The sequence below is a fragment of the Triticum aestivum genome, chromosome 2B (assembly GCF_018294505.1).
Source record: "Triticum aestivum cultivar Chinese Spring chromosome 2B, IWGSC CS RefSeq v2.1, whole genome shotgun sequence".
NCBI classification, from domain to species: Eukaryota; Viridiplantae; Streptophyta; class Magnoliopsida; order Poales; family Poaceae; genus Triticum; species Triticum aestivum.
In genome coordinates, this window is record NC_057798.1 from 707,396,334 (window position 1) to 707,410,739 (window position 14,406).

At 44.4% G+C, this 14,406-nt stretch overlaps 1 protein-coding gene across 1 annotated transcript; it reads right to left on the bottom strand.

The window, feature by feature from the left end:
* Positions 1–10,876: 10,876 nt before the first annotated feature.
* Positions 10,877–13,972, bottom strand: LOC123042225 (uncharacterized). Its single transcript, XM_044464723.1, has 3 exons — positions 13,599–13,972; positions 13,237–13,463; positions 10,877–11,590 (listed from the first exon to the last, which is right to left on the bottom strand). Exons 1-3 carry the CDS (start codon positions 13,876–13,878, stop codon positions 10,997–10,999), a joined length of 1,101 nt encoding a protein of 366 aa, XP_044320658.1. The 5' UTR covers positions 13,879–13,972; the 3' UTR covers positions 10,877–10,996.
* Positions 13,973–14,406: the final 434 nt, after the last annotated feature.

The window sequence follows — 14,406 nt, forward strand, 5'->3', positions numbered from 1 at the left end:
GAAGAAATGGACCAAGATTTAATGCAGTTGCTTCACAACTGACCAAAATGGTCCAGAAACTAGATCAACAAGATGCACTCACATGGAGTGTCAACTTAAGCTCAATTTGGGCAAGGTAGGGTCATTTGGTCTCATGAAGATGCTCAAAAAGTATCATACCGATTGGCCAAGCCAAAATGGTACTTGCTTCACAAACATCTCCTTTGGGCAAAAACTTGCAAAAATTCTAGAGGAATAATGGCTTGATGAAATATGCCCAAAATGGGTGGAGAGAGGTTATATGGCTAATAGAAGGCCTAGAAAAATTTACAGCCATAATGGAGCAAGATAAAATATACTTACTTCACAAACTGAAATTTTGGGCAGAATCTAAGAATTGATTATGAGCTCACTTGGAGGCATTACATGAGCTCTACTTTGGTGGAGGTCTATGATATGATGATACTAAGGATCATGCAAAATGGCAACTCATTTGGACACGTATAGCTTGTACCTCCTTCACAAAGCTTCTTTCTGGACAGAAACTTTGGAAAATAATGATTAAATAATTACTAGGCAACTGAGGTTTCATTTTAGCATGTGGGGATTATATGGACATGAAAAGGTGTCCAAGGAGTTTCAGGTTAATTGGGCAAAGGAAAATAGCACTTACTTCACAATGTGCCATTTAGGGCAGAATAGGAAATGAATTATTGGAGGATTATCTTTGAACATGGCAATGAAAAGTTTTGCCATGTTTGATCAAGACATGACCCAAAAAAATTATGAGAATTATTTGGGAATTTTAGGAGTGATGGAAATATAGGTTGCTTCACAACCTAGGGCAATTTGAGTTACTCCTTTAATAGAAAAGTAACATTCCCAATAAAAAGAATATTGGGATTTGGGCTAGGATTAAAATGACAGGGTCTAGGGAAGGATTTGGGAATGACAAGCTACTCTGGAAATAAAGAAGAGGGTATCTTCTTCAGTTTCCAAACCACAAAGCCACGGAAAAAGAAAACTCAAGCAAAAACCTCAGAAAAACAAAAGAAAAAGAAAGGGCCAAAAAATCAGGCTGTCACAGCTAATCTATAGGTCATGTCCATCACATCATTCTCCTAATGATGTGATCCCGTTGATCAAATGACAACATATGTCTATGGTTACGAAACTTAACCATCTTTGATTAACGAGCTACTCTAGTAGAGGCTTACTAGGGACACTGTGGTTTGTCTATGTATCCACACATGTATCAAGTTTCCGGTTAATACAATTCTAGCATGAATAATAAACATTTATCATGATATAAGAAAATATAAAATAACAACTTTATTATTGCCTCTAGGGCATGTTTCCTTCAAATATTAGCTCTGATCTGCTAATCATTGAGATGCATTAGCAAGGAAGTTAGTTTTGAGTGCGGCTAATCTGCACCAGGGCTCATCTGCACCCACGCTTAGAAAAAAATTCAAAAAAATACTAGAAAAATTCAAAAAATTCCAATTTTTTTATGGTAGTAGATAATTTGACGCGTGAGGTGCGCCCCAAAAATCAGCTCATTTGAGCATCTCAGCAGCTCTCGGCAAAAAAGACAAAATCAGGGTCTGTAAAAATGTATACTGTTCACGCACTGTTTTGACCCGATTTGTCTTTTTTGCCGAGTGCTGCTCAGATGTCCAAATGAATTGAATTTTGGGGCGCACTTCACGCGTCAAATTATCTACCACCACAAAAAAGTTTGGAATTTTTTGAATTTTTCTAGTATTTTTTTTTGAACTTTTTGCTGAGAGGGAGCAGATGAGCCCGGGCACCGTTTTGAGTTTTCCGTTAGTTTTTTATTTTTTCGAAAGAGCATGGATGTTAGTTTCCTTTCTAGTATTTGATTGATGTTATAACGAGACAACCTTCCAGATGGCAAGACACGCAAAACAAAAGCTAAAAGCTTCAGAGCATTGTATAATTTCATGTCGCTTGAAAATTATTTGTATACGTCAATTATGTAAACAAATGCTGGAAGCTTGGTATAGCATTGCCAGAAGCCATTCAGCATCTGAGTCCATGTGCCATGCACCAAATTAGAGGGCACAACCATATGGGAGACTCAGCCCGGTCGTTGCCCCGCACTAATAGTGAGTAGTAAGCAGTCAAATCATAAGCCCCACCTTTCCCACTTTAAGTTGCTGGGAGAAGCAACCATCAATACGCTCTTCTTTGAATCCGCTCATACTAATTGTACTACGTATGAAGGTGCAAAACCGAGTCTGTGTATGGCCTGTTGGTCAACGCACTTCATCTTGGTATATCACTAACATGTGGGACTGGAGTGTGAGCAAACCGATCTCAGTTGACGACAAAATGGCCAACCCGCCGCTCCTTGAGAGAGACAAGGAACGAGAACACAGACGGGCTACGTGTCGCATGGAGGCCAAGATATATTCGAGCATGGTTGATCGATGTCATCATTACATGTTCAATGTTTTTAATAGTACTAATGGGCTGCTGTTTTCCGCACTTCTCCCGAATAAATGTGTACATTATCAGAGATTAAAATAAAATAAGAGTACAAATGCTCCACCATGCGGTTCCTAGTACCTGTATGATAGTAGTATTGTACTACTCGTACTACTAAACCTTGCGCTTGGCTCTTCGCCTCTTCGGAAAGTCGAACAATGATGGTACTACTGCACCGAATGAACTGTTGCACGTCCATCGCCTGGGCGAGGGTAGGTTGCATTAGTCAAAAGTTTCTCCTCGTCCAGCGAGCCACCGCGCTTGAGGTACTAGACGGAGAGGGCGTAAGCGCTTCACCTTGTCCTACAAGCTTCTCCTCGTTTTGCGAGTTGACGGGGCACACCAAAGTACTCCCTCCTTTTTGGTTTATAGGGCTCATCTAAAAAAAATCATTTTTTCCGTTTTATAAGTCTCAATTCTACTACTACCATCACATGTTTGGATTTCGAGGTGCATTAAATCACCTGATGCAAGTACTCCCTCCATTCCTAAATAGAAGTCTTTTTAGACATTTCAAATGGACAACATACGGATGTATGTAGACATATTCTAGAGTCTAGATTCACTCATTTTGCTCCGTATGTAGTCACTTGTTGGAATCTCTAGAAAGACTTATATTTGGGGACGGAGGGAGTAGTATCAAGAGAAAACTCGCTAATGCATGTAGAAGTTCATTGAAATTTAGTGGTCATGCATGCATTCGCTGTAATTAATGCATCAGTAAACATGACTTTTTGAGAAAAACGAGCGTACTAATTAAGTACTTGTGCGAACTACGAAATTTCCACCACTCACCGTCTATCTTGGTTGGAGAGATTTTGAAATTGAGCCTTATAAACCAGAAAGGAGGGAGTAGTGCTAGTCCATATTGTCTCCTATTCGGTTAATATGGCTTAATCTTTTTTGCGGGTAAATGAGTATAAGCATTCTTAGGACAATCAGCCAAGAGACTGGTCACTAGGAAGCTAGGTACCCCGCAAAAAAAGAAGGAAGCGGGGTATTTCATCAAGCCAGCTCTCGGTCACATTCAAAGCGTAGCAAGCACGGTTCGTACAAAGATGTGCCGCAGGGGTTGCTGACCTGTTAACATGCTAAATAACAAAAAAAAGATAAAATATTACTGAGCGCTCCTATTTCTAACAGGATAGGAGCCAGAATTAAGCGAGAATTGTGGTGACTGTTCCATGCAATCAAATTTCATTATCACATGCAAGAACTCTCGAAGAGAAGCAAATGTGTTCAAGATTTTTTTATCACAGATTAAAATAAAATAAGAGTGCATATGCTCCACCATGCGATTCCTAGTAGTACCTGTATAGTAAGTAGTGCACTAGTGTAATACTACTCAGAGCACTACTGTAGTAAACTTTGCACTTGGCTCTTCGCCTCTTCGGAAAGTCGAACAATGATGGTACTAGAACAGTGTATGCTTCTGACAATTAGACACCGAATTAACTGTTGCACGTCCACCGCTTGAGCGAGGGAGTGCTTGCATTAGTCAAAAGTTTCTCCTTTGTCCTGCGAGCCACCACGTGCAAGCTTCTCCTCGTTCTGCAAGTTGACGGGACACAACAAAGTAATGCTAGTCCATACTTTCGGTTAATATGGCTTAATTTGAAACGAGATAAATACACTGGCTATCACTGTATATTGGTAAAAATATGGTCAGTGGACTTCATAATATGCTCATTGCGAGAAATATATACATTTTTCGGTGTTTATACTGTCACTAGCTCACGCTAGTTGAGTATGTGTGCGCATGCAAGTGTAAGTTGAGCACTTGAGCATGACCATGTATGTTCCGTCGTGTGCTCGGACATGCATGCATTAGGGTGTCGCGCGCATTTTTGCGTGCATGTGTACGTGTGACTGTTGCATGCATGCACAAGGTTGTAGTCCCTTACATTCACACATTCATATGTAAATGCTTTGTCAAAACATTGCATGCAAGGTTTAATCATTCGTTGTTCACGCATGCATTCCCGATATTAATACGTTGGTAAAGACAATTTCTTGAGGAAAACGAGACCATGAATTGAGTACAAAGGGGACCAATAAACCAGGACGGAGGGAGTACTAAGTAGTGAACCGAAAGGAGGGAGTAGCTACGTAACAACGTGCAATAGCAAAATTCCTTTATGTGCATCATGTCTACCTGTCATGCAAGAAAATAGAGATAAGTACAAGTGAGACTCAGGAACGGTCATAGAACGGGACCATTCAGGAGCAGTCAAATCACATAGTAAGTTAGTCGGACAAGCAACCATCATTTCAGTCTTCAATGACACGTACGCAATATAAAAAGGTTGATGTGGAGAGAAAAACAAAACCGCTCCACTATATATACAATAGCAGGAGCCTAAGCTACAAGCCTGCTTGCTTGGGTTGCTTTCTTCACAAGCATAGAATGATGGTGGCCACACCGCTGGTCACAGATCCGGCCTAACCCCGTCGCCGGGGGAAGCAAACGATGTTCTGCATAGACGCGATCGACAGCGATGAGGAAGAAAACCCACTGTCGGGGTGTGCCGACCAGGGGTCCCCGCGGTATGGGCTGATGCCGCCTCCCACCGGCCTTCTAGCTACACCCCGACGTCCCTGGTACAACTTCCTTTTGGAGCCGGCTTGCTCCATTGTCGTAGCTCCCCACGTAGCTCCATCTCCATGTGGCTCTTTCTCTACTTCTACCGGCTTCGGTGATGAGTTTATGTCTCATGAACTAGTGCCACTACTATTATTCTAATCACACTTCTTCAATATCTTTGCCAACAGGGATGCTCAGCTCGATTTTAGTGGAACTGCACAAAAGCATCATATGATCCGAGGTGTCAGGCTTCTTTCCTTCGACAGGTTCTACCTAGCCAGGAAATTAAATCTTGTTTAGGGTTTAGGGTTTAAGTCGTAGAGACCCCATCAGTAGGTTTCTTTGTGTACACACTCTCACAACTTTTTCTTTAGTTGTGAACTAAATATTGGCTATGATCTATGAATCATTGAGATGCATCAGCATGCGTGTTAGTTTTCCTTTGTATTTGATGGAATTTTGTAACGGGGCAACCTTGGAGTCAGGATACATACATGAAACAAAATCTGATAAAGCTTCGTACTCCCTTCGGTCCATGTTTGTATGCGTATAAGGCTACTCGTAGTGGGGAGTATCATATACTAGTATCATGCATAAATTACATAGGGGACTAATAAACCAGGACGGAGGTAGTATGTGGGAGTGTATGGTGGGTCATGTGGCAAAATGTAGTAGTACTTTCTTGTAGCCCATTACTATACATGTTGACTATTACATTGGCTATAGATGACATGGCAACATGTTAGCCATCAACCGTCTATATTATTAACCATGCTTAAGGCATGCTTGCACAGAGAGATAGAGATAGAGAGAGAGAGAGTCGCGTCGCATGCATGCAAAACAGGAGAGAGAGAGAGAGAGAGAGAGAGAGAGTTGCATGCAGATAGATCTACCGAGCCTGCATCCTGAGAGATGGAGAGAGGAGTACTTTGCATGCGCGTAACTACCCAGCATTTCCTCAAAAGCAAATCCGGGGGCAAAATAGTCTATACACTCCATTGTATAGTAATTTTTTCTTGGCATGCGGGTTGTCCAAGGAATATGGTGATATTGGGAGGTGGGCCATATAGTCACTGGGCTGCCGTGTTTCGTACTCCTCCGGTGTAAGAGTGGAAAAAGTTAGTTTGCAAGATGGCAGGTGCTCAGGGGTATACTACCATGCCTGGGAGTCATAGTCGGAAGACACATTTCAGTCCTTCTGCAATGTCCAATTTGCAAGACTGGGATTGATGACATTCAACACGTTCCTTTCTGTTGTCCTCGGTAGTGCAAGGTTTGAGCCGAGCTTGGGCTGAAAATTGCTACAGATGAGGCAGTAGCGCAAGACATGTCGGGGTCGGTTACTTTAGAAATCATGTTGTTGTCTAAAAAAAGGGAAATCCTGCTGAAAAATCTTGGTGGCGGCGGTGCTAAAGTAGGCAAAGGAGAGGCGATACAGGAGCTAGATCGATCAGTTGTTTCAATCAAGTTTTGGCAACAAACTTCGTCAGAGCTGCAACACCAAAACATCCGGTTCGAAAGAAGATTCATACGTGGAAGAAGCTGATCGAAGGTACTGTTAAGATTAATGTGGATGCATCATTTCGTGGGGAAACACTCTCACGCTACAATGGCGGTGGTGAGAGACCATACAGGAAATTTTATTTCGGCAGCAACTTGGGTTCTACCCATGTTCGCAGTGCAGAATCAGCAGAGCTGATTGCTATTCGGAATGGCCTATGCTTAGCATGGAGAATTGGATGCGATAAGTTATACATCGAATCAGATAGCATACTTGTGGTGGAGGTTGTTACACGGGCACATGATTATATATATGAGTACTAATGTGGCAATAATAATAGAATGTATTCAGCTCAATATGGATTTTGCCAGTATTGACTACGGTTATTATTGCAGAGAAGCTAATGTGGTTACTCATAGCTTAGCTAAACTTTCTTTTGTTTCTTGTTCTTCTGAACTCTAGTACTCTATTTTCTGACTTTATTCTTTCCCTCATTGTAAACGATATGTTAATTGTTTGATGGATAAAATTTATGTTAAAAAACTAATAGCGTCTCTCTTTAATTAATATAGCTCGATTGATTTTCACTCGGAGTATTACAAGTACTCCCTTTTGTAAAGAATTATAGAAGTGTTCATATCACTAAAGTAGTGATCTAAATGCCGTTATATTTCTTTATTAAGAGGGAGTAATTAAGAAAGCCAGTGGTATCCGTCGTTGTATAAAGGAGAGACAAGGATGTGATGGGCTCCACCTGCAAGGCGGTGGCTCCCACACCATGACGACCGGCGGCGGCACGTTCCTCCCTTCCCTTCTCTATTCCTCTATCGTTGCCCAGCCCACCTCCATAACATTGCCGCCGCCGCCGCCCCCCTTTCCCCGCCTCCTGCACACCACCGGTTCGGCCCGAGCCTGCCACCGCGGGAGGGCCCGCGCGCCCCACCTAACTCCGGCGCCCCCCTAGCTAATTAATTTCCAACCCGCCCAACGCCTCTCGCCATGGCGTCCTCCATCCCGCCCCAGCCCTTGACGACCAACTCGCCCTGGGAATGGGATCCAGGGCCGCCGTGGAGTTGGCGTAGCACATCCCGACTACTAATCCAAAGTGGAGGCGCTACCTAGCTAGCTAGAAAGCTAGGCCTGCAAGCCTTGCCTAGCTAGCTACGCGCTCCCCGGACGGCCGGGTTGCTGTGCGTGCAAATCGATCGATTATATGCGTCCCTCAAATTCCCCATATGATCGATCGATCAAGTTCCTCCTTGCTGCAGGTCACAGTTCATTTCATCCCACATTGCCCCCATCCCGCGTCCGCCTTCTCCTCCCCTCCCGGCCCGGCCGACCCTCAGGTCCCAAGCAAGCCCCCCGCCCGCCGCCGCGTCCGCCATGGCCAACCTTGCTCCCCTCCTAGCACCACCCGTCAACATGGAGGTACGTTCTCGATCGCTTCTCCTCCCGCATGGTGCGGTGCGTCCTCTCTGCTTGCCCCCCTACATCGCTCGCTCGTCTCCGTGTACTCCGGCAGAGCAGGGGTCGATTTGGTTTGGCGGCGTGTTGTGAGTTGTTTGATTGTTTCCGGTGGTTCTCGGTCGCTTCTCCGGCCGCCAGCATGCTGCCTGCCTTCCCCTAGCTTGCTCGCTTGCTGTACCGCAGGTCCGTAGCGCAGATACCTACGGCCGGGTTGATTTGGTCGGCGGTTCCTGAGTTCCCGGCCGGGGGTTTGTTTCAGTCAGAGCGGCGCGGCGCGCAGTAGAAATAATTCCATTGATTTGTTGCTGCCGTCTGCAAATCGACTCATGTAGCTAGCTAGGTCCATGCGTGCTTCTGTGCCTGTCCTTGAAATCGGTTGACTCGAATGGAACTCCCATTCCCATTGATTTGCTGCTTCCGTCGACTCATGTAGCTAGCTAGGTGAATGCGTACGTGTTTATGTGCCTGTCGCTGAAATTGGTTGACTCGAATGGAACAGCCAGACTTCATCATGCATGTGACAGCGAAAATGGCAAGGGATGCTGTTAATACTAGTAGATCAGAGTAGGAATGCCTTGCTTCATGTTTGTAAACCCAGACAAGCCAGCATGCATCATGTTTCTGTTATGTTAATACCTTGCTTCATGTTTGCAAAGCTAGACAAGCCAGCATGCATCATGTTTCTGTTATGTTACAGAGACGAATGACCGAATAAATATAAGTTACTGCGTTCATTTTGTGTGTTTCCAGGAGGTTACTGTCTTCAATTTGTGTGTGGCTGGCACCACATCGAAGACGTACAGGCGACTGATGAGGGCTCGAGATCGGCGCAAGAGAAATCTATCCCCAAGAATCATTCGAGGATCACCAACCACGCCAATACATGAGAGTTACCATATTGTGATTCTGCGCCTTCCCGGGAGAGATGAAGAAGTAGGGCTGCTGTTCCGCGACCGAGACGAGTATCAGGTTGCAGTCAGGAACGGCCAAGGCGTATGGTTTCAGTTCTATGACCAACCAGTCCCTGCCAACTTCAACCCCATACGGCTCAGGCTCAGGGGTAGTCATACGAGGATGCCGGATGGGCCACAGTAAGTTCAGGCGTAACTCTTGTCTATAAAGCCTGCAATTAGAATAGTGAAGTAATTCGTGCAATGTGCACCTGCAGTTTATATTTACTACTCCAGTATGCAAAATTTTCTTACTAAGGTCTCATAATTTGTGTCTTGTGTGTGCTGCAGTTGGGGCACAACTGTAGGGCACTTTACGTTCCGCGCTGCCTACAATGAGCTTGTCAACTTCAATGCGCTGGGATATGGTGTCCTGCAACGGAGGATGTTGCACGCCTGCACGTTGGTGTTCTCAGAGGCCTCCAGATTCAGGTCCATCAGGTGGCTAGTGTGCTACAACATGGACAACGGCATCAATACAGTGCTCTCCAGTTTGATGTGGAAGCGCATCTTTTGCTGGAGCCATATGTCATCATGGGTTCTCAGGCGTGCACAGATGCTGGAAGCTGAGCAAGGCGAGGCACAAATTGATGCATGGCTGGCAGCTCTTGGGATTACCTGTTTCATAGACGCTGTGGGTACACCCGGAGGGGAGCTATTGCTGCTGAACTATGATGCTGAGTTCTTCTGACATGCTTGATGCTGCAAGAGAATGCTGCTGCTGCTGAACTACGATGCTCGCTTCCTCTGACATGTTTGATGCTGCAAGAGAATGCTGCTGCTGCTAAACTACGATGTCGCTTCCTCTGACATGCTTGATGCTGCAAGAGAATGCTGCTGCTGCTGAACTACGATGCTCGCTTCCTCTGACATGCTTGATGCTGCAAGAGAATGCTGCTGCTGCTGAACTACGATGTCGCTTCCTCTGACATGCTTGATGCTGCAAGAGAATGCTGCTGCTGCTGAACTACGATGCTCGCTTCCTCTGACATGCTTGATGCTGCAAGAGAACGCTACTGCTGCTGAACTATGATGCTCGCTTCCTCTGACATGCTTGATCCTGCAAGAGAATGCTACTGCTACTAAACTACGATGCTCGCTTCTTCTTCAGACACGCTTGATGCTGCAAGAGAATGCCCTGTCCTACTTCTGGAGTCGCACTAGATACTGGCCTGGAACCGCTGCAGGATGCTAAAGTTTAGGAAAAGAGGCTTTGTCCTACTACTGCTAGGAGGGAGTAAACCGTAGCAGAACACATTCTTTGAGCAACTTGAGAGGATTTGGCTTTGATTCTACATATAACAGTACAAATGGGGACTATGTTTCAGGCCTTGCCTATTCCACTCAACATTAATGCTTTGTACAACCTTTTCTTCTGTATAAAGTGCATCTCAGTTTGCTAAGATTTAGACCTGCCAGTTGCATGAATGAGAATGTCGCATAGCTCAAACTCGTCGTCCGGTATACTAACTCGACAAAACTCACTTACCATTTGCTCCAAAATTTCCTGCTTTTCAAATAGACCCTTAGGCCCTGATTGGAAACCATGTAAAAAATTTACAACGGTTTCTAACTACAGTTGTATATTACTGGACCCATGTAAAATACGACCGGATTAATTTTTCCACCTGTAATGATAAATCCATATGGCGCAGGGGGCGGCCGACTCAGCCGCTCTGTTGTTTTTGTTTCCTGATCTCGCCTGGCGTGTAAAGCTTACAGGTGTAAACAGCCCAAATACCTCGCTGGGCCTGTAAAATTTACAGGTGGAACAGGGAAATAAACGATGATCCAAGCACTCGGTTTGGAATAAAATGCGGCTCCGTAATTTACACTGGTATTTGGATGGGAAAACGACAATCCAAGCGCGCCCTTAGCTAGTTTCCAGAGAGGTATTCTCTACAACATTCATAGCAAAGTAACAAAAGTACACGTTTAAGGTCACAAATTAGATCATAACACATAAACAACGCCACATATGCCAAACTGATTTACTACATGTCACCAGTTCAAAAGAAGCGACCAAGCAACAGTGAATCGCATCTTACAAAACCCAACATCACAAATATCCTCACTTCTACCTGCTTTTCCAGGTACAAATCTTACTTGATATTTGACAGCCTTGTCATCACCTTGCCAGACATCCACACCAAGTGTCAGCTCTCCATCCGCTTCGACAGAAACAACACATCGTGAAAACTCAATTGCCCCATCTTTCGTAACAGGTACCATGCCATCCTGAGAATCAAGTAGCACCATCTCCAGATCATCGAGACTGGCCATATGTGCAGCAAATCGCCCGTGATGGCCAGTTGGCCAGGATCCCTCAACAACTTGCACAGCGATAGTAGCCTCCACTGTCTTTGCAAGATGGCCAACCGTCACCTCCACTGTGCTTAGCTTAGAAGAGTAGGTGTGGCAATGAACTCCTTGGCGGCGATCACCAGGAAGATAGTACTTGTCCTCGATGACTAGAAGGCTCAAGAGTTTATCTTCAGACGGCGTGTCACCCTTCACTTTTAGTTCTACCTCATAGTTGACAGGATCAACGATCACAACAGCACGACTTGGACCGGTCAACAATAGAGAGGCATCCTGCATTATGATGTTTCAAAGTAATCAAATTTGGCTTTCTAGTGGATAAGATAACCAAACATGAAAATTCAGTAAAATGTCACTTGTCACTGTTCTATAGTGAGAATGAAGACATTTAACATGAATTGTACTGATCATCATCCCTATGGAACAATAAAGTATCTCAGATGCCTATCGTTATTAATCAGACAGGACATAGCAAGCAACTAGAAACTAGATTGAAAGCGACAAATAACACCATCCAGGATCTAATCTGTCTTAGAATTTGGAAGGAACCAAAACAAATCTGATAACAAAAATCATACCATCCAGGGATCTAATCTCTGTTAGAACTTAGAAGGAACAAAAACGAATCTGATAGAAAAATAAAGAGGGCTGTCTCTTTTTACATAGGACATTTAGTTGCAAAAACATTCACATGATTGAGATACTGGGAATTTTGGCATGTTTGCCTCATGCGCTACAAATACAAAAAATGTTATGTTTGGTTACAAAAAGGCTACACTTGTTGTATTTGCAAAAAAGGCTACAAATACAACCAGGGCATGCCCAAAAGGCTGGTAAGCTGGGGGCGAGGTCTGATTGCAACAACACTAGTTGCCTCTTATTTGAAAACATAGCTACACTTGTGTTTGGTTACGCCCCACTCCGTACACTCAATTTTTCTATATGGTACATATTGCATACCACAATAAAACATATATTTTCTGCAGTCTGCATGAAAAGGAATAAAATAGGCGGGCACAAATAATTCTGGTAGCTATTGATTATAGACTTGGATCCTCTATCACTAGTTTAAGAAAGAAAAGATCCACCTATGCGCTTGAAATGTATCAGAAATAAGCTGATTTCTGAACTATACTTCTTGCTTGATTGTTTCTAGTGTACCCCTTGTTTCCAGTGTATACAGGACATGTTCAAAACATCATGACTCGAACTCAAACTACAATGCTTCATCATAGATACTTAATACTAAAAGAACCTTCCTTATGTATGTCATTGTACCATACAGCATTGTACTTCCAGTAAATTAAAAAAAATCGAAAACTACCATGCATCATGGAAAGCACAAATACATACAGCATTGTGCTGTCATAACTTTTGATCAAGCACCGTACATGTAGTGCTTGGATAGTTCAGTTATTATCAACATCTATCATACTAAGTCACTGTATACAGCATTGCTGGATGAGCATAGACTAATGTAGTACTCCCTCCGTCCCAAAATTCTTCTCTTAGATTTGTCTAAATACGGATGTATCTCTTGGTTAGTCCCATTACGATCACACCTAATTTTTTCCTTTCAGATATGCATATATCATTTCCATTCTCTTCCATGCATGTTTGCACAGGCTCAGCTATCTGTGATGTTCCATTCAACCAAAAATACTGTATTTTGAACAACAAAAGTAATTATAACTAGTAGGGAGTAAGAGAGTTTGGTCATCATGTGAAAGATACCGATTTCAAAGAAGTTCGTCAGTTGATCTAACCGCGGTGTCTAGAATTGGTAGTTGAAATATCTTATGAATCACCAACAAAAATATGCATACTATAGCAAATTAGCAGTGACCAGCCATAACAATATATAGCATGCCTATGAGTGTGAAGATTATAAGAATTCATGTACGAAGACATGCACATACCCCTGCGGTGAGCCTCTGGCAATTGTCTCTGGTGCGGTTGAAGAGGAGGTTGCGATTGCGGTCAATTGAATCCCGCGCGGCAACGATGCCGTATACATCGAGCGGCCAATCCAGGCTATCATCTAATTGTGTCGCCTTCACCGAGAAGACGACCACGGCATTAGCATAACCGACGCCGGCGAAGGGCGGTGGCGGCTCGTCGGTGTACCGCATTGGCTTTATGGACGCTGCAGAATCAGGTTAGCAATTCGTCCATGATTTGATGATAAATCCTAGTCATATGCGGAATCGAAGAAGAAGAAGAAGAAGAGGGATCGAGATGGCTTGGATCAGAGGAGTGAGGATCGGAGACGGATGCTTACTGGCTTCCTCGTAGGAGCCGCATAAGCTGGAGAAGGTCCAAATCCAGTCGTCGCGGTACCGCATCGCCACGGCGGCCTCCTCGTCCTCACGTTCCGCCGCGTCCGCCGCTGCGTCCGCCGCCGCCTCTGCGGCCACCTGCGCGCGGCGTTTCTCCTCGGTCGCCTCCAGCAGCAGGCGGCGCTTCCTCGTCCACTTGTCCTCGCGGTTCCCCCTCGCGGCTCTCCACTGCCTGCGGTTCATCCGCGGCGGCGCCTTCGCTTCTTCTGCCTCCGCCTCCATCCACGCCGGCGTCGAAAAAGCAGGTCCGGTAGGGCGGCGGAGTCGGGGTAGTTTTTTTTTTTTTTTAGGCAAGGAGCCAAGGAGTCGGGGTAGTTGGTGCACGGCGGACAGGGCCAGAAGTTGGTCCGTAAATTGGCCCATTAAATTCGCCGATCAGGTCAACGGGCCTGCGGCCCAAGTAGAGTAAAGGAAGTCCAAACATGAAAGGCCTTGAAAATCAAGAGTCCAACTTCTTCGAAATCTCTTCCAAAAATCACTTTCACCTCCACATGTTGCAATAAATGGCGCATTGCATGTGCCACTTGTTGCCGCCTGCGTGTTTTTTCTTTTTTCATAAATTTAATTATTCAAAATGTTTTCTCTTAATCCATGCGTCTAAATCTCGAACCATCTTTACCGTTGGATTCCTCGGGTCGAGATCTTCAAAACTAGATTCCATGTTGATAGGTTTTAACAAACTTTTTCACGAAAAAGACAAAAAAAAAAACCGTGCCTCTTGCCTAAGGAGAAATAAAAACACGTTTTTTC